The sequence below is a fragment of the Pagrus pagrus genome (genome assembly GCF_965226575.1).
Source record: "Pagrus pagrus genome assembly, chromosome: 14".
NCBI lineage: Eukaryota > Metazoa > Chordata > Actinopteri > Spariformes > Sparidae > Pagrus > Pagrus pagrus.
Window position 1 is genome coordinate 28,922,864 of NC_140198.1, and position 26,339 is coordinate 28,949,202.

Below are 26,339 nucleotides of genomic sequence, written 5' to 3' on the forward strand. Positions count from 1 at the left end.
CTACTAAATTAACATTAAAAAAAAAGTTAAAATAAAAGTACAATTGTCTTATAAAAGGATGGGTTCTTATCATTTAAAGTTACAGACTTTGACTGTATTCTACAGCAGATTTATTGAAAAAGGTGATTTTTCTGTATTTCACAGGTATATTGTTATTATGAGAAAGACAGAGAAAAGCTGTATTTATTTAGGCTAAATGTCTGTTTTTTACAGTGATAACAAAGGAGGCTGCAATTGCTTCACAGTCCAACAACACATAGATTACAACATTTAGTTGTAGTTTATTCTTTTGAGAAGGTTATGAATAAAGTTTTGAAGCTTTGATGGTGGTGATTCAACTTTGAGGCCATTTTTGGAGGCTGTTTCTGTTGAATTGTACTGCATTATGTTAAAGGTGTTACTAGTATGTCAGTCTACCTCACAGACCCAAATTAAGTGGACAGAACATTGTCCACATCTCTCTCCATAACATAAGACAGTCAATAGCTAGGAACTGTTGTGCATTTAACAGGGCCAGGGCGTGAGGCCTGTAGGCACACTGTAATGTTGTCCTGAAGAATGATGAGGCAGGCACCAGGTTGTGTGTTTCCTGTTCTTGTTTCAGTCATACAGTACTTAAGACGGGAGATGGATACCAGCCACACCAAGCCCATCTTGCAAGGGAGGTGATGCCCCCTTATGGCGCAAATGGGGACACAGTTCCCAACATTAATGTTCATTAAATGAACTGAATAAGGCTCTAGAATATACACATGAAAACCAGACATAATGTATAATTTAATTACATAATGTGACCACATATTTCTGTGTGTCACACACAGTTGTTTTAATGCTGCATGATTTAGACAGGTGTAATTTACCTTATAAACAGGAAACTGAAGGACAGCAAAAGAAATCATGGGCACATTGTTCATCAGAAAGAACACACATCCCACAAACGGTTCAAACTGAGGGCTGGTTCTGTCAATACGTGATCCTATGCAAAGAAAAGTTAGAGCTTCAGTGGCAAAATAATGGAAAGAAGAGGAAAGAGCCGGACGTTATTTCTCTCTACAGTCATCAGTCAGAAGGAAGAGGCTGCTGCTAAACTTAGGCAGAAAGGAGGGTGTGGACCTAACTGGGCTGACACTGGGACACTGTGGTCGGGCCACTTACTGAAAGTCACTGGTACACATCTAGATGGTCTGTGTCAGTGTGGAAATATGGAAACATGTTGTTTTTGTGTGTGATGAATACAGTGGTGAAAGGGACTTTCTCTCTCATTTAAATCTCGTCCTCGTTGTTAGAGCCCTTCTAGAATGTCTACATTCACCAGGCTGTCTTCAAACATACAAGATAAAAACCTCCTCCAGACTGTGGGGGGCAGCATTGGGCTCTGCAGTGTACGGTTGACCGGAACATCATTAGAAGAAGAAACAGTCGGACGTATTGAAGGAAACACAAGTGACGTGGGGCAGTGCAGGGCCACGCTGGTGGAAAGGTGAGTGAGCATGCACGTGCTTCATATTATGATTAATATTAATAAACGCACTGTCAGTGCGGAGCAGCAGTGTCCGCTGTCTGTGGCCTCTTACACCTGTACTGTGTAGAAAGCATTTGCTAGGCAGAATGCCTTTAAATGAGTGAATTCATCATTGAATCACCCGGAATATAACTGTGGTGTCTTTTGAACACTGGGAATGATTTATCAAACTAAGTATTTCAGGGGGAATTTAAATAATGTTCCAAATGAAGCCTCTCTTGTGACTGAATAGAAATGATGAAAAATTACGCAGCAAAGAAAAGAAACTGTTATTTGTCGTCGCTGTTAAGTGAAGTGTCCGCTATGTTCTCAACACTTTTGGCGCTTTACGTTACCTTCAAACGTAATGGGTGCATCTCATTTCCCTTTTTGGTCGTTTCCTCGCTCGAACCGGAAGTCGTTCCTATCTGCCATCCCAATGCTCTTATTTTGAGTGAGGAGCGATGAGTGAGGACCATGGATCTATAATAATACATCCATGGAGGACACACGAAGTCTTTCACCAGCCACCACGCCCCCTCAGTTACTGATTGGACGCTGCAGCGGATCAGACTGATCTGAGTCTCATACGGAGTGAAGACAGATATCAGACTCAACTCAAGTTCAGATGCGTCACCATAAAGTTTTATATTTAGTTCGTTTTCTGGTTCATCAGTGAGTTCAAATGTGCCAGCCTGACTGTAGGAGAACAAAATGACCACAAACAACTTTCTTCATTTATTCCAAACATTTTTCTTTTCATGGTCTGTTCTAAACACGTCAGGCTGATCATTCCTGAGCGTCGGCTTATGTTACATCATTTCAGTTTTCCCTCAAACATTTAGTCTAAAAACAGCTTCCAGTGTTCAAAAGACACCATAATCACATTCTGAGTCATTAAATGATGATTTCACAATCAGAATATCACTGAATACAGGAAAATAATGAATAAATATATAAACACATTCTGCCAGTTGAAATGGTGCCTGTGCCTCTGAGCAGAGAACAGTACACAGTATAAATACACAGTACACAGAATAAATACATAGTATAAATATGCAGTACACAGTACACAATAAATACACAGTATAAATACACAGTACACAGTATAAATACAGAGTAGTTTACTGTGTTTACAGAAGCTTCGTTTGTATGAAAATGAATAATCAAGATATCAGCAGGAGCATCACATCCCAACATGTCCAGTGAGTGATAAAACTGTGAGAATGAAACAGGAACTGAATTCGAACAAACCGCAAAACCAGACAGCAAAGCAGATGCAGATCCAGCTGTTAGAGTTTCTCCAGAGAAGAGCCTTTGAAAAACTAAAGAGAACTGCCGTCCGCTTCAAAGATATTTAAACAGGTATAAAGGACAGGATGGGTAATAATGTAGGGCCCAGACAGCAGCTGAAATAATGCAGAGTGCTAACTGCAAAAGAAATAACAGCTGTATTTTAAGACATCTGTGAATCAAGTTCATCACAGTCTTATTTCCAAGTGTAGGTCTAACTTATATTCACTATAACTTTAATCATGTAAATGTAATCATTTAATGACTACTTTAATGACTGCGAAAATTATGAAACATCTCTAACGTTTACCTACAGCTACAACTCATAAACAGTCATAAGACGAGAGGTGGACTCTGTGTTTATAACATAACGTCGAACTTTTGATATGAAGATGCCAACCACATTATCATCACCATCTTGTTGCTGCTGTTTACATTCACCCTGACAGACTTAGAAGATGCACTACATGTTTATGTATATTTGTACATATATAACTGTGTATATATATTCTATAATTTGTGTAATATGAAGTAGTTTACAAACTTTCATGTCATTATGCAACCCTGTGTTGTATAATTACAAATAAATTACCTTGTTTACATATAATGCATACACGTGAAACTATTGAACATTTTATCGAACTGTTTCCTTCTCTTTCTAGTTGTTTCTATTGTTTTATTGCTCAGGCCTGCTATGTTCAGGTGACCATGGCCGAAAGTCCATGATGGTCAGGACTCTCTTCTTTGATCACTTCTTTGGTGTTCAAAAAGTTATTTTAAATCTTTGAGGTATTTGGAGTCATTATTTAATTTGGGTAAAGGCAAGGTAAATTAAGTGTTATATTAATCGATTAATTGATGCAGAGTCTCACCTATATTTTCCACGACATTCATGTGGTTCTGAAAACGACCTGTACGGATGAAGCCTGTTAAAACTTCCCATTCCTCCGTGACGGGGCCTTAATCGGCCTGTGACGGGTCCGTGCTCGTACCTGGAATAGTCCGAATGAGATTCCCTGCGATGGCTTAGTGAACGCAGGGCCGAATCGTAACGCCCCTAAGGACCATGTGTGGAAACCAGTTGCAGTGGTTTATCAATCCACCAGGAGGAGCAGTGATGATGGATGCTGAAGCATTACTTCAGCTGAAATCAGCTGTTCTTACTGTATCATAGGCTACAGTATTTGAGGTGTGTGAGAGTGTCAGAGCATATTTAATAATTATTAGACTTCCATATCATGAGGTCATCAATATAATGCTACAGCTTTTTGTTTTTCAACAGTACTACATGAAAGTGAAAGTAATATGGCTGGGGAATTAATGATTTTACAGGAAGGAAAAAACTGTGTGCTGGACTCGTCTGAGCCGCTGACTTTATCTTCAGTAGTACCAGGACAAACTATTATAGTGTAAGGGCTGTTTTCTTGTTTGTTATTGCTGTTATATAAATGTAATTTCTCATGCTGTTAGATTACTGCTAGACCACGCTGGCAGGTGCATGCGGAAAATTCTGAAAGCAAACTGTTTTTTGCCACAGTGAAAATATTAGTTTTGAAAGGCTAAACACCAACAAATATGGATTGAAGCAGAGTATTTCGTTAGGTAAAAACATGTTGTGGATTTTGGAAATTATTACTTCGATCTTTTTTTTATATATATTTTGACTTTTGGACTTTTCAAGTGCTCTGAAATTATTAGAAATGTTAGGATTAGACTAGTCAGAAGCAATCTTACGCAAAACAAAACAAAACAAAGACAAAAACATCTGCTCATTTTTCGCACAGTGATGATATCTAGTCCCTGTTGATTTTGCCTTGAATGCTCCAGAGATCGTGGGATTTCCCAAACTGAATAAATACTGCACATATAAACACAGGTAGGCTACGCCATATCTGCAGACTTCATGTGAAGTAACATGAAAAAAAGCTGAAATGTATGGAAAAATATCATTGTAATCATCTCCAAAATGTGAAAAAAACAAAACGAAATATTTTGTGGTGGAAACATCATCAACAAGGCTTAGTGATAATTACTTTCTCTAGATGTAACAACAAATCATTTTTCCAGTACCTATTAGATTCAGCCTGATTTCAGTTGAGCATCTTACTGATGATGATCTTTACATTTTCCCTCAGATTAAAATGCCGAAGAGAAGCAAAGCAAAGAATGGAAAGGACGCATGGAAATGTAGCAGTGATAATGAGCAACTTCCTCCTAAACAGAGCAGATCGGAAGACAGCAACACTCCATCCCCCTTGTGCTTCCAGAGCGCAATCAGCCTGTTCGAGAGCCTCATCCAGCCCATGAAGATGGAGCAGTTCTTCAGGGAGTACTGGGAGAAGAAGCCCCTCCATCTGCAGAGATCTGATCCCAGAACAGCCTCCTACTACCAGTCTTTGTTCCAGCTATCCGACCTGCGGAGCCTATGTTCTCAGGGTCTGGAGTACTGCAGGGACATCAACGTTGTTCGCTGCATCAATGGCAAGAAAAAAGTGCTTAACAAGGATGGGCAAGTTAAGAACAGTGTTCTCAGTAAGAACTTGGTTGAGAATAAGGCCACAATCCAATTCCACCAGCCGCAGAGGTTCAAGGTGAGTGCTGCCAAAAAAGAAAATCAGGGCTTTTTTAAACTTTGGAAAAATGATGCTACTGATAATGTTAGTCTGTCCATCAGTGCACTCTGTAAGAGCCACAAGATGAGAATTTAAAGCTATGGTCTACGATTTGAAAGATGTGTTATTATTATTAACATCATTTAGATGGTGGTTATGACCCAATAGTACCACCCGCACAATGTGGAGAGTAAAAGGAACCAAAAAAATCCATTCTCTCTAGTGTCTGTAAAACTGAAAAGAAATTGACCAATAGGAACCATCCGGCCCGGATGGCTCCTATTGGATCAATTTTCCGATCCAATCCTCCCTCACTCTCCTGCTCCTGCTCACGTCTGGTCCCGACCCACTTCCGCATTTGAAACTACAAGCGGACAAGAGGTTTGTTTTGCCCTGAGCAGTTCAGCTGCCTCTGCTCGCCCCACCGACAAAGAGTCAAAGAAAGAAAGTCTGTCACTGAAAAGACACAAAGCGAGATGTGAAACAAAGAGGGCTCAAACCGAATAAACATCGGGTCATCGCGAAAGGTCCGTGAAGATATGGACCCGGTGCTGATACAGCGACGTTTCTGTTGAGCAGGTAACCTTCGTCTTTATTGTGGATGTTGTGACACAGATAAGTTTCATGCCGATGCTGCTGATGACTGTGAAAGCTGCCGTTAGTTTGTTTCTGTGTTATTAGACGGTGTCTGTCTCTGCAGTGTTGTCAACACTTGTTTACTTGTTCGACGGAGACGTTAGCCTCTATGCTAGCATTGTAAGCTAACAACAAGCTAACATTGCTAACATGTTTACACCAAATCAGACTATTTATTTGCTCGTGGCAGCTAAATGAAGCAGCAAGTAAGATGAATGAAGGGATGGATGAATCCCAACGCGAAGCGGAGGGGTTTCGGATTTATTTCCGGATTTTTATCTTATTTGTCCGGATTTATTTCTCCATAACAACCTCTCGCCCGGTCACTACTCAACTGTTTTGCTAACCCTCCTCCCGGTCTTGTCCGTTTGTTTTCAACGAAGCCTTTGCTAAATCAATATGATGGATTATCATATAGGCGTTACGATGTGTGTATTTGTGTGTCTTATCGGTCATAAACAAGAGATTACGGTTTACGGACACGTTTGTGTCGCGGTCTGTGTGAGTGTGTGTCCTAGCTGCTGTCTGGTGCTACTCAGACAACAGCTGGGACACACACAGGTTTGTTTTTCAGCCACAATGTGGAAGCGATCGTTGTGATGAAAGCTGGCGGCAGCATCTGTTAGTCTCTTGGCCCTCAATAACTTTTAGAAGTGGCTAACTTAGCTGTTGTAACTTATTACGTAGCTGTAAGGTAACGTAGCTGTAGCATGCTAATGACGTTACGCTAGCTTGGCTGTGGAGCTTAGCTGTGGACATTGTAATGACTTACAAGATTTACATTAGTTTCAACGTGCATTGTAATAACTTTATCTGTGAATCCGACATCGTTACTCCGCATTCAAAGCTGGGCTGTATTTGGTTTCTGCCGGCTTGTTGCTCTTGGTGCTTGTTGCGGGACGTATAAAGTTCGTTGAAGAGAAAAAAAAAGCTTGTAGCCGGAGGGGGGGTGTCGCGGGACTCCGAGGGGAGAGCGATACGAGCTCGGAGGGGAGGGGTGTGTGTGGGGGGGATGCTTTTTTCAAACCTCTCTCAGATCGTAGACCAGAGCTTTAAGTTAATTTAAAATATGATGCATAATTTATAATTTCATGTTATTTCATGTGCATTGCAGGGAAACAGGGTTAAAAGATGTAAAAACAAACTCATGTTGGTTAATATCATTTATGCTCCATCCCTGATAAAAGCTGCATATTAGACCTTTAATTTGGTGAGTCATGTGCGCAGTTGACTGATGCTTGGAGCTGCAGCAGGCACGGGAGCATATAGTTTTTCTACCGTGTGACGGACTGTAATTTTATTTTTATTTTTTCTTTATTAAACGTTTGAACCGGATTACATCTCCTGTCATTCGCATCAGACTGAAGTTACTGTGCCTACAGCTCGGGAAGTGGCTTTTTTGACGTCCAGAGGGAATGCCACTACACACTCAGTGTGTGTTTTTGTTTCAATGTCGTGCAATATTTTGCTGATTGGTGTATATACCAACGGTCAATGGAGGCATACAACCGCATGGCAGTAATTCTAGTTTTATTTCACAGAAACAACAAACTTTTCAAATGCATCATCAGAACTATCTGATCAGAGAATAGGTAAACATGATACAAGTTACAAGTGAACTTTGAATTATACTTCGTCCTCAGAAGGTCACACTTTTGTTATTTCTTAAAGTGTATTTAGTGGGAACAAGCTATAGGTATTCCCATATGGTAGCAAAAATGTTGTGATCTTTTGGATTTAATGTTTGCTCATAATTTGAGTTGCCAGTTCTTAAATGAATCCAGACTTCAACAATCCTTTCTCTATTTTAAATGTGTAAACAAACCAGAATATCTACCCATGCCGATATATTTCTGTGATGCCATTACATTACATTCATAAAACAAATTCACAGCAAGTGCATTCAGAAACTAGAGGTAGGTGTGATCAGAAATAACTGACGAAGTGTGATGAAAATATTTGAAAGTGTTTCTTTCACAAATCTCAGATCATCCATTTGAGTAGGCATTTGTCAGAAGTGACTCTCATATAATTTTTCCTGTTTTTTCAGGATGAGCTATGGAGGATCCAGGAGAAACTGGAGTGTTTCTTTGGGGCCTTGGTGGGCTCAAACATCTACATCACACCACAGGAGTCCCAGGGCCTTCCAGCTCACTATGATGATGTTGAGGTACAAAAATGAATTGACATATTAATGGCACATTTGTATTCTCTAATTTAGTGGAAGTAGGTACCTGTAGAAGTGAATATTAGGCAGATGCCATATCAGTAGATCAAGGAGACACCTTGAAGAATAAAAGCCTCAACACTCGGTTCCATCTTCCATCCGGCACAGGTGCCACAAGACTGTGGGTGTATGAAGTAACACTTAAGTCATATATTCTGCTATATTTAGGTTTTACGACCAGGGCCTAGGGGAGACCCTGGCGCAACATGAAAATGAGACTCCCCTCTTCCCATCACCCAAGCACCACCAGCAGCGAAGCATTTTTAAAGGTTTTATTTAAAAACACATTTCACACACAAACGAACATGCTGGCAAATTAACAAAAAAGATGACCACTACACTTAACCAAACGCCACTTACACAAACAAACTAAACCACATCTACCTCACCTCATGGGCATTCAGATCCCGGATGAGCCCCCAATTGTTACGACCAGGGCCTAGGGGAAACCCTGGCGCAACATGAAAATGAGACTCCCCTCTTCCCATCAGAAGAGGTTCCCAAAGGTTTTATTTAAAAACACATTTAGCACACAAACGAACATGCTGGTAGTCTGGTTGAGAGAGGAGAGCCCACAGGAACTGGGAAGAGCCGGCCTTTAAACTCCTGGCTTTGAGGCAGGAACCAATCAGCTCCATGGACAACCTTCAATCACTCAAACACACCTGCAACTAGGGTTGGGCGGTATGACGGTATAAAAGTGTCTACCGGTTAGGCCTGCACGATTCAGGGAAAAATATGAATCACGATTTTTTAGGTTAGAATTGACATCACGATTTGCTGCCACGATTTTTTTTGTTCACAAAATGGAATGTTTATTGCACACAAATATTTGGTGCACACAGCAGTAAACAGAGGTTTCAATGAAAAAAGAAAATGGACTGGCCATTCAATTAGGCTCTGAACATTTTAACATAAATAAGCATATAAAAAACACAAATCTGTTATTGCACACAAATGTTTGGTCCACACAGGACAGGAGTAAACAGGTGTCAATGAAACAAGAAAATGGACTGGCCATTCAATTACCGGTAGGCTCTGAAAATTCTAACATAAATAGCCTAAGCATATAAAAAACACAAATCTGATATTGCGCACAAATGTTTCGTCCGCACAGCAGTAAACCCGTAACAGGGTCAATTTGTGAATCCTTCATGGCATTTTCTAGAAGAAAAACACAACACATTTGAATCAGTACAACATGAACTACTAGGTCTGTATAATATTATCTTTAATATAATATTAAATATAGTATTATATTATTACTATATTAATATTAATATAGTAATAGTAGTAGTGGTATAGCTGGCAGAATAACATTATCTTTAATATAGTATTAAATATACTGTAGTATTTATATACTATTACTATATTAATATACTATATTATTACTATATTAATATTATATTAATATAGTAATAGTAGTAGTAGTAGTATAGCTGACAGGGTTAACTTGTTTATTTAAGAAGAAAAAAAAAAAAAAAACAGCTTACCAATGGCCAGATGTAGCCTATGGCCAAAACACTGCAGCCTGTTCCAGATGTTGATGGAGATAGCCTTCACTACGTTTTGTCCATTGTCTGTTGTTATACAGATCATTTTTTCCTCTTCCAAACTCCAAGATGCTAGGGCATCCTTCAGGCCCTGTGCCAAGATCTCACCCATGTGGTCATCAGGGAAAAACGCTGTCTGCAGGCACTTGGTCTTGATGGTGAAATCGGCCGCGATGAAGTGGACAGTGAGACTCATATACGGCTCCATGGTCCGGCTGGACCACAAATCGGTTGTTGCTGCAAAATAATCTGCTTCTCTCACTTCTGCCTGGACTGTGGCCCGCAGTTTATTGTACATAGCTGGCAGTGCAACGTGTGAAAATGGTTGCGGGACAGTATAGTGTAGTGTTTGTCTAACGTGCGAATCATCTTTCGAATCCGTCTCATTCCACTGTGTTTATTGGGACCATATCTTTTGCTAAATGGTTAGCAATGGCTTCGATTATTTCAATACTCCTACCAGAGTTGTGTGGATATGGCGTTGCGTTGTGCAAGGTGGCTGTATAGATGTCTGTGTTGTCGGACGACTTTCAGACTTCTTGCCTCGTACTGCTTCATCATATTGCACTTTATGGTGACGTTGGAGGTGTTGGTAAAGGTTTCAGGTATTACCTTTCGGTGCTGCAATGACCACTAAGCACGCCTTGCAGAGCACATTAGACTGACTTTCGTCGTCTTCTCTAAATCCAAAGTAGTTCCACACCACCGACTGACCACCTTTTTTTTTGAACAAGTTCGGTTTGGGTGGTGGGCGGATTCTCGTCATGGCTTTCAGCAACATCCATCTCTCTGCAATGCCTCTCCAACTTTCTGAATGTGAGCGCACACTGCTCCATGAGAGAATCACGTGACCAAAAGGCGCTCTGTCATAGGATGAGGGAGAAGCCTGGGGGCGCTTGTTAAGAACTCCGGCACAGGCAGCCGGTGGCATCACTACTATTTTAAATGGTAACGTTAGTGAAGCCGCTTGCTCGAAAATAAAATCGACGTCATTTACAAATTGAATCTCATGTAGGGGTGAATCGACATCGAGGTTCTAAAACGATTAATCGTGCAGGCCTACTACCGGTAGAGATTTTTCAATACCGTTTATACCGGAGAAAGAGCAGATGTCTGCGGCATCTCTATGAGTCACTGTAGTTACACCGCCTCGACACACGGGGCACTGCAGGCACTGCAGCAGACTGCTTGGCGTGGTTGCATGAGCACGACGAAGAAGAAACAGCTTTACCGGAGTGATAACAATCATGGCGGAGGCGGAGAGTGAACGTCACGAGGAAACGGAGGCAGCCCGACCCACCCATGACGAAGAGGAGGAGGAACTCGTTCCGAAAAAGGGCGCTACGTCTGTTGTGTGGAACTTTTTCGGATTTAGAAAATCTGACAACGAACAAAAAGTGATACTTTGCAAAGAGTGTCGCGCTACTGTTGCTGCTGGAGGTGGAAACACCAGTAACCTCTTCCACCACTTAAAGTTAAAACATGCGAAGGCGCTCTGTGTTTACATTTGCACACACACTATAGCTTAAGTTAAAGCTGGAGTTCAATGTTTACCAGACATTTGCACATTCTTTGTGGTTCATTCAGATGTATGCAATTGTCAGACATTTGCACACTAGTGACAGTGTCCTTCAGAACATTTAGGAGATGCTGTGGTTTTATATTGCACAGTTGTTATGCACCTGTTACCTTGTGGAAAACTTGAAAATACTTTTTCTCATTTGTTATTTTTATTTCTTATTAAGCTGGAGCTCTGTGTTTACATTTGCACACACACACTATAGCTTAAGTTAAAGCTGGAGTTCAATGTTTCCCAGACATTTGCACATTCTCTGTGGCTTATTATTTATTATATTATTATATTTTCTTTAGAATAATGTTATGCTGCTGTGAGCAAATAAAAATAAGAGGAAAATTATCAAATGCGACAGTATGGTTATTTTAAGCCATTAATTGAATTTACAGGGGAAAAAAACCATACCCCGATATATACCGTTACCGTGATATGAAATTACTCATACCGTGATATAAGATTTTGCTCATACCGCCCAACCCTACCTGCAACCAATCACACACACACACACACACTCACTCAGGTAACAGAGGGTTATTTAAGCAGAGAGACAAAACATATAAGACCTCTGGGGTCGTAACATTAGGTAATTGGGATGCTATGCTAGTGGTCACTCTGTACTCGATCATTACTGACTTAAACTTAATACAGTAAGCAATAGGGAGCCAGTGGGGAAATGAAATGGGTGACATAGCTGACATTTTGGCTTTCTGTACAGTGGTTGAGTAAATATACTTGGTTACTTTACACTACAGAATCAGCTCAACACTCAACATTTCTGAAAAATGTAATGATACTTAAGGCAAACTCACACTCATACTTAGGGCGAACTAACCCTAACCCGTACCTGTACCGTGCTTGGGCACGTCCTTGACCCTGGCACGGTTGGAAGAGGTGTGCTTGGGCACAGTACGGTTGCTCATGCACGAGCACAAGCACATGTGCGCAATGTGGTCATGAAGTATAATCATGTGTATTACGCTGCCTTGCATAATTAAGAAATCCCAGAATGTGAGAGCGCTACGACGTGATGACGTATGTACAAGAGGTAACTGCTCAGGCCCGGGTGCAGTCGGAGCAATGTGAGTGCAGGGCAGGGGGAGACTGGGGAGGGACAATTGTGTTTCAGCACGGTATGGAGCAACTGGGCTGAGTGTGAGTGTGCCCATAGCTTTCAAAAATGTACAGTGTGTTCCAAATGTGAAAAAGTTTGACGAGAGTGATGCTACGCTACACTTTGCCAATTTCTTGACAAACCTGGTTTGAATGATGTCCCAGAATCAGCCCAAGTACAGTGGACCAGGTCTGGTTGCTGAAGATGAACCAGCATTTCTGACTGAAGGCCGCAATAACGTCAACATAAATGGGTTACGTCCCAGTGCGAAAACCTAACCAACACTGCCAGCAGTGGGCTGCCCAGTTCTGGAGCCTGACTTTGCTGGAACTGGCCCATATGTGAGCCAGTTAACAGCCTGTAAAAAGTAATGAGTGATCCAGCATTCTGCCAGAGCTACCGCGATATCTGCCACTATCACTGACTGTGTACATTTCCAGAAATAGGAAATGTTAAATTAGTAATACAACACATATATTTAATAGAAACAAGAATGACCCTCTGCTTTACCAACACAATATTAGCTTTGTTTTTTGTATTTGTTAAACTTGGTATACACTTATACACTTATTACTCTTAAATTTTTAAAATGACATCCACTCCTCCTCCCTCATCGAAAATTCATGAATCCATTTCCCCAGCTCTGCATAGGACATAACACCTATTCATGTGGTATGTTTTCAATCAAACATGACACCATGGATATCTGTTCTAAGAATGTATTTGAACATACTAACAAGTAACTCATGTAATGTACTGTACATACGTGCATGATATAACATTAGTATTAAGCTGAGCGGTAAGGCAGGAAGGCCTTAGCAAATTTTTTGGCACCCTACTTAAGTAAGCCTGTGGAATTCGAGTGTAACCTAAAAGATGAGTAGATGGGGCGACAGATGAAGACAGACAGTAAGAGACAGCCAGGCAGGCAGGCAGACAGACAGATAAAAACATCTGGAATATTAGCAGACATATGATGGAGTTGATGTACAGTACTAGGGATGTCCTGATCAGGTTTTTTTTACCCCGATCCCGATACCAAGTCCCGATCCGATACTTAACCCTAGCTAATATTTTCCTAGATAATACAGCTGCATGAAGAAAACATTACCTGCATCCAACCTGTTCCTTAATAGGTTTTTTTATTTTGTTGAAACAAAGTAAATACTTTCATATGGCTCTTTTTTATTCTGCATATGCTATTACAACATTGGTTTTCATTTGTTTTTTGTTTTTTAACAAAAACAACCAAGTAAACAAAGTCAGTAACTAAACCCTGATCCTCTACCACGGAGATGGGCTGGTTACCCTAACCCCAGTCCAGATAATATGCTTTTCAAGGCTAACTCTCAAATGTTATTATTAAACAAGTAAGATCAACTGGAACATTTTGGAATTCAACTTTTCATATAAAGAGAGATCATGTTTTGATGTCAAAGCAAAACAAAAAACTCTAGTTAACCAGCTGCTAACATCACAGCATTGCCAGTCTTAAATATAATTAACAAATCAGCTTTGTAGTGCAAAGTACGAGTTGCTCCTAGTGACAAAATTCTAAGAAAGATTTAGAATTATGATGTTTTTTCAAGAATTTTTCCTTAAAGTTAAGACTAGATCCTGTCAAGATAATAGTTATTCACAAAGCATCGCAGCCCTTAAGAGAGATCCTAAGGTGGAAATCTGTAAGGAGAAAGACTTTTAAGAGCCTTAGTGTTTTCTTAAGCAGAGGAGTAAATGGTGGAAAGACAAAGAGGAAGGAGAAATATTGTCCAAACACTGGGTGGTGCTGAGTTATTGAAACACCACAGTTTAGATAGCACGGGGGAAATGTTTGCGATTGATGTCATTTGAGATGTGCTCACATCTTAATGCAAAGATGCTATATCAGGAATTAAAGTGATCACAGCACTGAGATATTTCAAGAGCAACTAGCTGCAGAAATACTGACCTCCATAAGTGCATGCGAAAGATTAACCTGCTCAGAGCATGTGCACAAGGGATCTCAGCAACGGAAGTTCATTGTAGGAGCCACACATTGTTTTGCTGAGGATAATTTGAGTTTTGATTTGTTTGGTCTGGTTGCCACGGTGATATGTGGTGTTTGGGTCACATGGGCACCATAGTAGGTTACAATAGGGGCTGAATCACCTGCACTGGGGGAGGAGTGAGGCAGGTTAGGTAGCCGTAATTTTTGTTGACCGCCTTTGTTCAAGTTTGATCGTTTTGATACACGTTTTCCATCTGATATGCGCGTGTAATCTGAAAGCTGCTGTAGTAGCTCTTCTGTTTTAAATACACTGAAACTCACCTGGACTCAGCGTGCTTCTCTGTATCGGCAGCAGCGTGTCATACAAATATACAGGACCTATTCTCTACCTCTCAAGCGACTTTAAGGGATTGGAAAGCCGCAACATTCATCTTCATGCTTTTTTTTCCTGTGAAGTAGCAAAATGTATTGAAGTTTTAACTTAGAAATATATTTTAAACATAATTAGACTCTCTTATGGGATTTATACAGTATTTTAAAAGGATATGTTTGCAGTTAATACAGATTTTTAAATTGAGAAGTTTGTATTGGTACATCAAATTTAAAGCTAATTCAGTAGGTCTTAAAGAAGTTCTTTTAAATGTTTATTCCTTCATCAAATGTATTTATATACACTGTGTGCACAATTATTAGGCAAGTTGTATTTTTGAGGAATCATTTTATTATTGAACCACTACAGTGCTCTTGGTCAATCCAAAATGTTAATAAACCTCAAACCTGAATATTTAAGAAAGTAGAAGTGAGGTTTTGTCTTTCTTAGGACAATAATATCTGTTTGCACTTATTGGGCAACTATTAGTGTGCAGAATTATTATGCAACTAAATGAAAAATGAACAGTTTCCCATCTCACTTGTTTATTTTCCTCTGTTAAAGTGAGAATAATAAAACAAACAACTCAAAATTTACAAATAAACATTTCTGACATTTCAAAAAAAAAAATCAGTGACCAATGTAGCCACCCTTCTTTTCAATAACAGTCATTAGCCTTCCATTCATGGAGTCTGTCAGTTTCTTGATCTGTTGACGATCAACAGCAGCAGCAGCAACCACAGCCTCTCAGACCCTGTCAGAGAGGTGTACTGTTTTCATTTACTGTAAATCAACCATTTAAGAAGGGACCACAAGTTCTCAATAGGGTTCAGGTCAGGTGAGGAAGGGGGCCATGTCATTATTCTTTCGTCTTTAAGGCCTTTAGTGGCTAGCCACTCAGTACTTCTGATGTGTGCAATGGAGCATTATCCTGCATAAAAATCATGGTCTTCTTGAAAGATGCAGACTTTTTTCTGTACTACTGCTTGAAGAAAGTGTCTTCTAAAAACTGCATTCCAGTTTATACAGCTTGGAGCTGGAAAATATGCATAATAATGATGATATGGTCAAAATGCTGACTTGCCTAATAATTGTGCACACAGTGTATACTGTTTCTTATGAACATTTTATTGAAAATGCAATTTAAACCTACAAATGTGTTACCCAAGTTACACTTCAGAACATCAGCAAGGAACACAAAGTTCAGGATCAGAATAGTTTTATTGGCCAAGTACTGTACAGTGTTTTTGAACATACAAGGAATTTAGCCTGATGATTGCATGTATATTAAGTCAGAAAGAATAAAACACCATGTAAACCATTTAAAAACATTTAATAAAAACATAACAGGAGGGTTCAAACTGTCTCCCTATAGCTGTGGCAACCTCTTGGTACTGGGTTTGTTCTTGGGCCTCCAGGATTTTGATGGTGATTAGAAAAAAAAAGATCCAGTCATTAAAGTGCACTTTTTGCCAGAGGCGTAAAAAGATTGATTGACCCCTTGAGCTTGCTGTAGCTGGTCAGTGTTGAAGCTACAGCAGTTAGCTAACAATGTGAAGACAGCCGTTTTAATTTAGTTTCCAGAGCATATAGAATACTGTACATGTCTGTGAATATAAGCACACATGTAGTTTTATGTGAAGTATGTCAATTAAAATGGATCGTTTGTAAATATACTTTTATCGCGGTCGCGATGTTAAACTCCGTAAGCATGTTACTGGGAATTCCCATGATGTGTTAGCATTGAGCCAGCGGGGTAAGTGCTTGTTATGTTAAGTTTCAGGAATCAAATAATGTCTATGGTAATATTTCGACGAAGCTAGTTTACAGTACACATACTTTTGGTTTCATACAAAAATACACACTGTTTTAGTAAACGGCATGCTGATGAGGAATTTCAGATGCAGTCAGTGGCTGAGTTTTGGGGAGACATCTCACTCTGTCTTTCTTTCGTTATGTTACAGTAAAGATGCGCTCTCAGGTACCAAAATTTAGCACCAAATGATTCATGCGAACTGGTACTCGGTAATACCAACGTTATTCAATCGGTACCCTTAAAAGTACAGAGTTCGGTGCCCAACCCTACTGCCAAGACACAGGCAAAAACTGAAAACACATCCTGTAAAAAAACTAAAACTATCCCCATGTGGACTAATGATGCAGTAGAACAACTCAGAGGATCCGTGGAGGTCACAGAGTGGAATGCTTTCTTCAAGGGATGCATCGAGGACCTCAATTTTCTTGCTGACTCACTCACTTCATACCTGCAGTTTTGCACAGAATCTGTTATCCCAACAAAAACTGTAAAGGTCTTTCCAAACAACAATGCATGGATCACAAAAGAGTTAAACAAGCTCTTTTGCTGGAGAAATATGCATTTTTTACAGGGAAATCAGAATGATTTTTTACACGGCTAAAACAAAGGAGCAATATGTTGGAGTTGTATTTGTGCAGCTTACATGGGCTGATATAGTGCTGATACAGACTTTAGTTGAGCTCTACAACAGTCGGCTGATTTTACTGTCTGTTGTCTGTCTCTCTTTCACTCACTCACATGCTCTCTGCTATGTTGGTCTTTACTCAGGTGTTCATTCTGCAGCTGGAAGGGGAGAAACATTGGCTTCTCTACAGTCCTACTGTTCAGCTGGCAACAGAGTACAGCGTAGAGTCAGAGGAGAGAATCGGCAGCCCAAGCCATGACATTTTATTGAAGGTAAAGCACCCTAATCGTACAGATATACACTATATATACTGCTCAAAAAAATTAAGGGAACACCTTAATCGCACATCAGATCTTGATGGACACATTATTCAAGTTGAAAATCTTTACTGATGTACATTGTAGAATTTGTTGAGAACAAAATGATGTAACAACGGTCAATGTAAAGCCAAAATCATCAACCCATTGAGGGCTGATTCAAAATCACAGAAAATCAAAGTAAAAAATTCGAATCACAGGCTGATCTAACTTGAGTTAATTTTATCATGGCAGCTCATAATGTGACTCGGTAGTAGCATAATGTTCACCATGGGTCTCCAGAGTCACATGTGCTCAGTGTGAACCTGCTCCAGTCGAGCTGCATGGTGCTGGGTTGTAAGCACAGGTCCCACTAGAGGAGTCTGTTTCTGACAGTTTGGTCAGAAATATGCTATGTCCTGCTGCTGGGTTGATGCCCTTCCAAGGCCCTGTCCAGTTCTCCTTGTGTAACGGCCTGTCTCCTGGTATCTCCTCCATGCTCTTGAGACTGTGCTGGGAAACACAGCAAACCTTCCTGCGACCGCCCATATGAATGTGGCATCCTGGAGGAGCTGGACTACCTGTGCAACCTGATTAGGCTGCAGGTACCACCTCATGCTACCAGTAGTGACAAGGACTCTAGCAGAACACACAGCATGTGTTTGAGGAAGCTACTGTACGGCTGTGGGAAGAAAGTGCTCACTCGTCATGAATAAGATGCCAGCCACAAAGCTTTGGTCCATGCACTCTGTCTTATGAGTACGTTACCGGGAACGACGGCTCTACTGCGCCCTCAATGACCAACTGTGTTTGCATCCAAAAAATATTCACGATGGCTCAGCCACTGGTCGATCTGTGTAAAAAGCTATCTGAAGACAAAACTGCCTTTACAAAGCTTTCTGTTTCAAATCGACATGCCATTTATTTAAACACACATGACCAGAGACTGGAATCCGCCAGTTTTGAGCATGACTGGCCATGCCCGGCGATGGGCCGATCAGTGTCAGATATATCAGATTCTTAGAAAAGGGAGAACATTTTGCACATTTGAAAGAGCATCAATGTGGTGCACTTTAAGAGAAAAATTAAGGCAAGATCATAAATAACAAACAGAAATTGTAGAAAAAAATAAAATATAATGCTGAGCTTTGGGTCTGCTGCCTGGTGATTAGTTCAGTCCTCACAATTCACTATAATATACAGCCTTGGCTCTACAATGTTAACACAAGCCCATAAACTATAGTCAAAATCAATCAATTTCTCTCAATTTTGTATTGTTATTATTGAGTTGTTACCAAAGCTTGACTTTCAAAATGATGTATGCCTGTGAGTGCCATCTTAACTCCAGTATACTGTCATAATTGATTGTCTGGTTGAGGTTGCTGCTGGAAAATGCAAATTTCATTTTGTGCATGCACAAATGAACGTGTGTACATGCACAAAGCAGTTATATTTTCCGGGCTGCAAGACAGACAAAAATATTTTTGTATCATTATGAGACTAGACGTCATTTATAGTTGCGCTTTGTAACACCTTCTCCTCTCCCCTCTGATGCCTGTGTAGGAGCATTGTCCAGACAGACACGTAGCGGAGCAGGGACAGGGATGTTACTCAAGTTGATGTTGCTACAACGTGGCTACTGCCAGCCTCATCTTTTTACATAGAGTTTGCCTTTGATAATCATCAGTAAATATGATGATGTGATTTTTCTTTACCTTTGCTGAAAGAGGGAGAGTGGGGGGAGAAATAGAGTGAGGGAGGGAGAGAAAAAAAGAGATTGCTGGAAAAAATACCTGCTCTTCACCTGTTGTGTGTATTCTCTTCATGTCAGCGACATATTCTATAGATACAGACATTGAAACAGTAGTGAAGCACAGATTGTTTTCAGGTCTATTTTTGCCGAGAACCGCATATGTGTTGTGGTAAAAATAGGCGACTCTGAATCTCTAGATGACACGCCGCTGGGTCCGCACATGGGCGCAGAAATAAATAGCAAAACGTTATGCAGCGAAGGCAGTGTGTTCAGCCCATTAGACATATCAGTAACAGGCCATTGAAAAAAGCTTACAACATATTAGTTTTATTAGGTATTTATGAATCTGTCTTTTATGATGAACATACTATGGAATTTTCCATTTAAGTGTCTGTGCGTTTTTTGAGTTTTTGTTTTAAGACAGACTTGAAAAAGTGAATCACATCTCTCCACAGGCTGGGGATCTTCTGTACTTTCCCAGAGGAACCATCCATCAAGCCAAAACTCCACCAGGAGTGGACCACTCTACCCATCTGACTCTCAGCACCTACCAGACAACGTATGAGAGCTCCTCTTCTCTGTGGCCTTCAATATAATATTGTGTCTAGGAGGCGTTGTGAAAGCATCATGATATCAGAGCGGCAGCTGCTTCAACCTCTGGCTGAGTCTGCACTAGATACTTTCAGGCACAGTTATAAGCGTAGGTTTTCCACAATCCAAATCATTCAAGCCGGGTTTGCATGGAGCCACTGCCCTCCTGCAGACACTCTGCTTGTCCGCTCTCTCTAGCCCAGAGACACAGCTGTGAGTCGGTGTGTTTAAAGGGGAAAGTAAAACTGTCAGTCCGCTCACATCGCCAGCAACGCAGACACACCAGCACACATGTATAAATGCTCACTGCGACTTAGGCCACTTGTGTAGGTTACAGCGTTGGCTCTGCATAGAGCCTACGTGCAAACTTTAATAACCTTTTATTATAACACCAGAAGCCAACCTTAGTGGATGACGTTAAAGTCCCAGATTCTACTGCAGTCCATTCCATCTTAGCAACTGCTTAATTTTTTTGTAAGATTGTAAAATTTTGTTATTTGTCAAAAATGATAACACATTGTCAGGAAAGATCCTAAAAATACCAAAACACATGGAGCGGGGCTTCAAAACACACCCAGATTGAACGGTTGACAGGAGCACCGGTTTGTGCAACTTATGCAGCAAGGAATCTTGTAACCATCAGAGAACTACAGGCTTAAAATATCCCCTTGTTTTAAAAGTTAGAATGTCAATTTATTCATTGATTCACTCATCTACTAAAATACATTTGCAGTAAAATATTTTAAAATTTTACAGCAAATATCGGCATATGCGATTATCATCACAGCTTGGAATTAATTATATAAATGTTTTAATCATTTGACAGCCCTAATCATAATATAAGATCATCTGTTCTGTCAAACTTGCCTTTTCATGGACAGAGAAAAGGCAGCTGAAACGCATCCTATGAAGACACCACAAGTCTTTACGTTAGATTTTAATCTCTTACTTTTACTGTAGGTTTTACCACAGTACAGTTGAATTAGTGTCAGACAACTGTGATCAAAAGAACAGAGGAGTCTTCCCCGTCCTGCACTGTAAGGTAAACTTTCAAGGTTAAGGTGAACTTTGTTATCTCAGATAGGGGAATTTCGGTGAACAAGGTAAAAAAAATAAACCAGTCATAAAACAAATATGCATACAAATATACGATATGTACTCTCATCTTTCATCCCTCTAACACACACACACGCACGTGCACATACACACACATATATATATAAATCCTCTTTCAGATAGCCTTGTAAAATGGTTGCAGGACAAAATGATCAACATTAAAACTGTACAATTTCGTTAAGAACATTTGCTGTTGCAGTTTTTTAACCTTTGCAGTAGCAAGCTAGTCATCAATCTCAGTCCCTAATTATCTGTAAGTATTGAGTCTTTCAATGGCTTCATTGTTGACCTTGGTGGGTGACACTTCTCTATCGTGTCTAAAATCTATGACCATTACCTTTTTTAGCCACATTGACCTCAATGAAATTGTCAGAACACCATTTAATGAAGTTGCCTACTTCTTCCTGAGTTGTCAGGCTACAAGAACTCAGTCTCACTCAGTCATTGGTGTAGTGTATACAGTATTAAAGACAATACACAAACCTATAGGGCCCCTGTATTTATAATTTAAGGGAAGGAAATGGCTGCTAAATCTAGAAGTACCTGAACAGTAAAATGGTAAATGGTCTGCATTTCTATAGCGCTTTTCCAGTCCTCTCGGACAGCTCAAAGTGCTTTACAATACATGCCACATTCACCCATTCACACACACATTCATACACTGATGCTGGAGGCTGCCATGCAAGGCACCAACTGCTCATCAGTAGCAATTTTGGGTTCAGTATCTTGCTCAAGGATACTTCGACATGTAGCTGGGAAGAAGTAAAATTCTTAATGAAATACATAGTATTTCTTGATGAAATACATACTGCACATTTCAGTGTTACACACAGGTATTCTGAATGAGGTGCCACATTAGTGATGCCATTTCTACTTCCGTCTACAAACCAGATTCGTCTCTACAGACAGGTGACCAGCAGGTGTAGGGTAGTATGAAAATGAAAAATGAAAAAAAGTCTGGGCAGTTGTTGGGTATTTATACCTCTGTGATGTGGCTGATGAAGAGTGTAACATTCTTTGATACTCTCACCTGTATTCTCTGTCTGTCCTCACCTCAGGTCATGGGGAGATTTGCTGTTGGACATATTTCCCAGCTTGTTGAGTGACAGCAGCAGGACTGAAGTTAGCCTGAGAGAGGGCATACCCAGACAACTTTTGCTGGTAAAACTGTTTTTTGGGGGGTTTCTGTGGTGCAACTAAAAATGAGACATTCTGTTAAGCTGGGATAGTGGGGCAGATAGGCAAACCAAGTGTGCATTTAATGATTAAAAGTTTCAGCACATCATCTTAATTCCCCAAGGTTTAATATCAGGAGTGGAGGCAGTTTATATGCGACCTCTGCTGGCCTTGTGAGGTCATTAACCTCATAATTTAATTTTTCCAGTATTTCCCCCATCTCTCTGCATTATAACCATGTATGTCTTTGCCAAAATTGCATTTTTGTTGTAATAAATCCTATGCTTATTTGCGGCCACCATTTTTAATGAATGAATGTAACGAAGTACATTTACTCAAGTACAAGTTTGAGGTACTTGTACTTTAATTGTGAATTTCCATTTTCTGCTACCACTCCACTACATTTTAGAGGCAAATACTAAGTACTTTTTACTCCACTATATTCATTTTATAACTGTCATTAGTAATTCAAAGATAACATGCTGCATCAGAGCCAAAGTAGCGCATTTTTAAATCCATTTTATCAGCAATCTGATTTAAAAAAGCAATGATCACGATAATAACAAAAATGCTGAACATCAAATCTGATAAACGGCCAGGCCAGTAATAGGCCAATCCCATAGTATACAGTATAGATACATGTAAATATGTCAATATTTTACTTTTACTTTTGAAACTTAATTACCTTTCTTGCCAGAAAATTACTTTTGATACTTAAGCATCAAAGTACATTTAATATCAGATACTGAAAGACTTTTACTTAAGTAGAATCATCCCAAAAACAAACAATGACTGGCTTTAAGGCCCAATGGAGCAGCACATGATTGAGTGTGAGATGATCAATGCCCTTAAATTGCATGATTGTACAGCCTACACCTTTTCAATGTGGTAAAAAGAAAAAGAAAGAAACCCAAAAATGTCAGCTGTGTGGTAAAGCAAGGAGACCACCAGGCATATTGTTGAAAATGCAAGACTCTTCTTAGAAGAATCATATGAAAAATCAAACCGAGATGCATGATCTCCTGACAAGCGAGGGCAATAGGAAAGGCTGGTCGGTGCAAAGAACTTATGACAAAAGACCTCAAAGTAACAATATCACGCTGAAAGATGCCAAGGCACTGATTATTGATGTTGAAATAAGATCCGTACAGTCCAAACTGAAAGACTCTAAGACGAAAAGGCTGAAAAAAACGCGTCATTCTCAGACACGGTGGAAAACCTCAGTATTGGCATAACAGAAGTGGTAGTAAGTGGCTACACTATTGGTGGGAAATGGCTTAAGAGAAATGACTATCTTCTGATGATTATCAGAAGATTCTGTGTTAGAAGCCCTTGTATAAAACAATTGTCTAAGCTCCTAAGTAGGAAATCCATGTTGTTTATGGTTGATACAAGCAAAGTGTTCAAAAGACTCACCAGGGTGCTGGAATAAGGAGAAAAACAGACATATAGCAGGCCTACTTTCCCCTTGAGCCTCTTTTCCACTTGCTGTGTCCGTAGTTGCCTGGGCTTCTTGCCTCTTCCCATTCAGTGTATGTTATCTTCTACGTAGGCTGTGGCTGAAGAATCATTGGTTGCCTTTGTGCGGTAGACATTGTGGCAACGTAATAAGGAGGACAAGGTGTTCAGACAAAGAGCACACTCACTGTTGCTTGGGCCTATTGTCCCCTTATCACCGGCAGGATGGGGATTGCCTCTGTGCAGTGGGTGAAGCCTGATGAGGAGTGTATATCCATGGTCACCTGTGCCTCTTGTCTGTTGTCTGTCCCTATCCATCTCCCTTCATGGAGACTGTGGTCGGCGAGTCAGTGGTTGGCCTTGTGCTACATGCATCTCCCCAATAACGAAAGCATGTTGTCACCTAGGCTTCCCATCCTCATCCTACCGTAACTGAGAAGAAATAAATAGACGCGATGGGGGTTGCCCTGTGGAATAGGCACAATTTGTGGCCCCCCCGAGTAGCACATTTCAGCCTCTGCCATGCTGGAGTCAGAAGGGGAAGGGCTAGGGCCATTCCCACCTCATGAAGCACATCATATCTATGAGTGATAAGACAAGCTTGGAATGATGTGCTTGTCAACAGGTGTCCATAAACTTCCTGAAATTAGTCAATCTGGGTTGTCATGTTTTACGACAACAGGCATCGCCGTGGCTAAAACTGGTCTCTGAGGGACAAGCTGTGGGGCATCTGTAGAGTTGTCCAGGCCCTCCTTGTCTTCCATGAAAAGGCAAAGCATCTTTTGTCCAAGATCTGAATGTCAAGGTGAAGAAATTCAATGGTACATGGAGAAACCGTGGGCGTAACCATGAGAGTAACCATGAGTCCCTTGACCTCATGCTTTCTGGTTGGGGCTGGGTGAAGGAAGCAACAGGATGGCAGCCACTGTGAACAAGTCTTCCAGAATCCTTGCAGAGCTACTATGAACTTATCCATTGTGGCTGCAAGAAAGGGTGTACTACGCATTGCAAGTACAAATATTAGTAACTGCTGCCCCCAAGTACAATGCCCTTTGCTTATGCTCAGAAAACTGCTCAGCTTAGAAAGGGCAGACATGACCATACTCAACTGAAAATGTCATGAGGATGGGTTAAGAAATGCCAATATGACAACAACATCCCTCAGTCAAATTTGACCAATTAGATCTACCTTGGGTGAAGTCCCCTTTTGGCATTTTTGTGTGTGTTTGTGTGAGTACTAATGTCAAATCTGTAATGCCTCCACCTCTAAAAATAAGCTTTATAGTTTGTAGACCCTGGACAAAGTTTAATGCCTTAGTCCTAAAATGCACAATATCTTACATATATGAGCTTATCTGCTCCACTAGAAGGGTTAATGTGAGGCAATCTGCCCGAGCTTGTGACAGTTCTTGCGGGCTCTATACGGATATCCATGTGTCAAAATGTATGGAACATGAGATGAGACCAGATTGATTTGGTGACCATGTTTGCTCTATCCAACACTTTTTGGAGAGGACCCAGCCCTTCTGCCTTAGACAGTGATCCAGTAAAATGAGTTTCACCCCAGCATCAAAATTCAGAACTAATAACAGAATTGACATTGTTTTAGCTAAGTTCTTGTCCATTTTGCAGTCAGCGATCCCATCCCTCCTCTTCACATCACCACATGACCGTGCAGTGTTAATCACTAGACATAGTAGCATCCCAGGGCAGGTCAACTAAAAAACACATAACAGCAAGTGCACTGTGTAAAACCACAAAATATATATAAAAGTCTATACATGTGAACATTGCACTACATAAAACAACACAATACATAAAGGTCCATCAATATAAAAACTAGAATCAGTATGATGGACAGTGTATGCAAGGCAATGATTGGCTAAAATCAGCACAAAAATTACATCACCAAACTAAAGCCTGCTTTTTAGCACTGCAAAACTTTGTGAGTCTCTTATGTTTGTAGGTATGGAGTTCCAGTTCCCCACCACTATAATCGAAAAAGCACACTGACTAAACCTAGTGAATGCTCTAGTCCTACCAACTCTGCCACAGCTCGGTTGGGCTAGGCATTCTCTAGGATGAGAGGGTGCAAGATTTTGAATGATTTTAAACATCGGGCAGGCATCTGAGTCAAATAAGAATCCCAGACCTGCAGAGAGGGTCCTCCTCAAAAATCAACTATCTTCCTTGCCTACATTAGTCCTACATAGTGTTGCTGTAATTGTCCTTTCTGTTTCTCTCTACCAGCAACTTTATCTGATCTCTGTCTTTCTTTCATTTCCAACCACGATTTCATTGTCATAACAGCAGGTGAGTCGCGTTTGGAGGAAGTTCGTAGCTGATTATGTAGCCAGTCAAAACCAAAGTGCATCAAACGACATCTCAACAACCAAATGCATTTACAAGTTTGTACAAAACAGCTGCATAAGTAGGCCTACATAAATGGGAGAGGTCACATCACAATCAGCGCATTTACAGGACAGATGATGTAACAGAGCATCTCTCTCTGTCTTCAGAGCATGTGTGAGTGACGGCAGATGGGAGGGGATTTGTGGAAGACATCGTTCTCTCAGATTATAAAAAATAAAAGTAGCCTATGAAATGTTTGTTGCCAAATGGCTTAAACAATCACTCAACAC

The 26,339-nt window shown here is 40.4% G+C and overlaps 1 protein-coding gene across 1 annotated transcript in view; it reads left to right on the forward strand.

The window, feature by feature from the left end:
- The first annotated feature begins 1,381 nt into the window (after positions 1-1,381).
- The window catches only part of riox2 (ribosomal oxygenase 2), a 30,431-nt gene continuing 5,473 nt past the window's right edge, over positions 1,382-26,339 (forward strand). The window contains exons 1-6 of the mRNA XM_084372754.1: positions 1,382-1,480; positions 4,930-5,385; positions 8,093-8,212; positions 17,451-17,579; positions 19,812-19,915; positions 22,122-22,224. Coding sequence (XP_084228880.1) covers positions 4,936-5,385; positions 8,093-8,212; positions 17,451-17,579; positions 19,812-19,915; positions 22,122-22,224 — 906 coding nt within the window. The 5' untranslated portion in view covers positions 1,382-1,480; positions 4,930-4,935. The remainder of the gene's footprint in view (positions 1,481-4,929; positions 5,386-8,092; positions 8,213-17,450; positions 17,580-19,811; positions 19,916-22,121; positions 22,225-26,339) is intronic.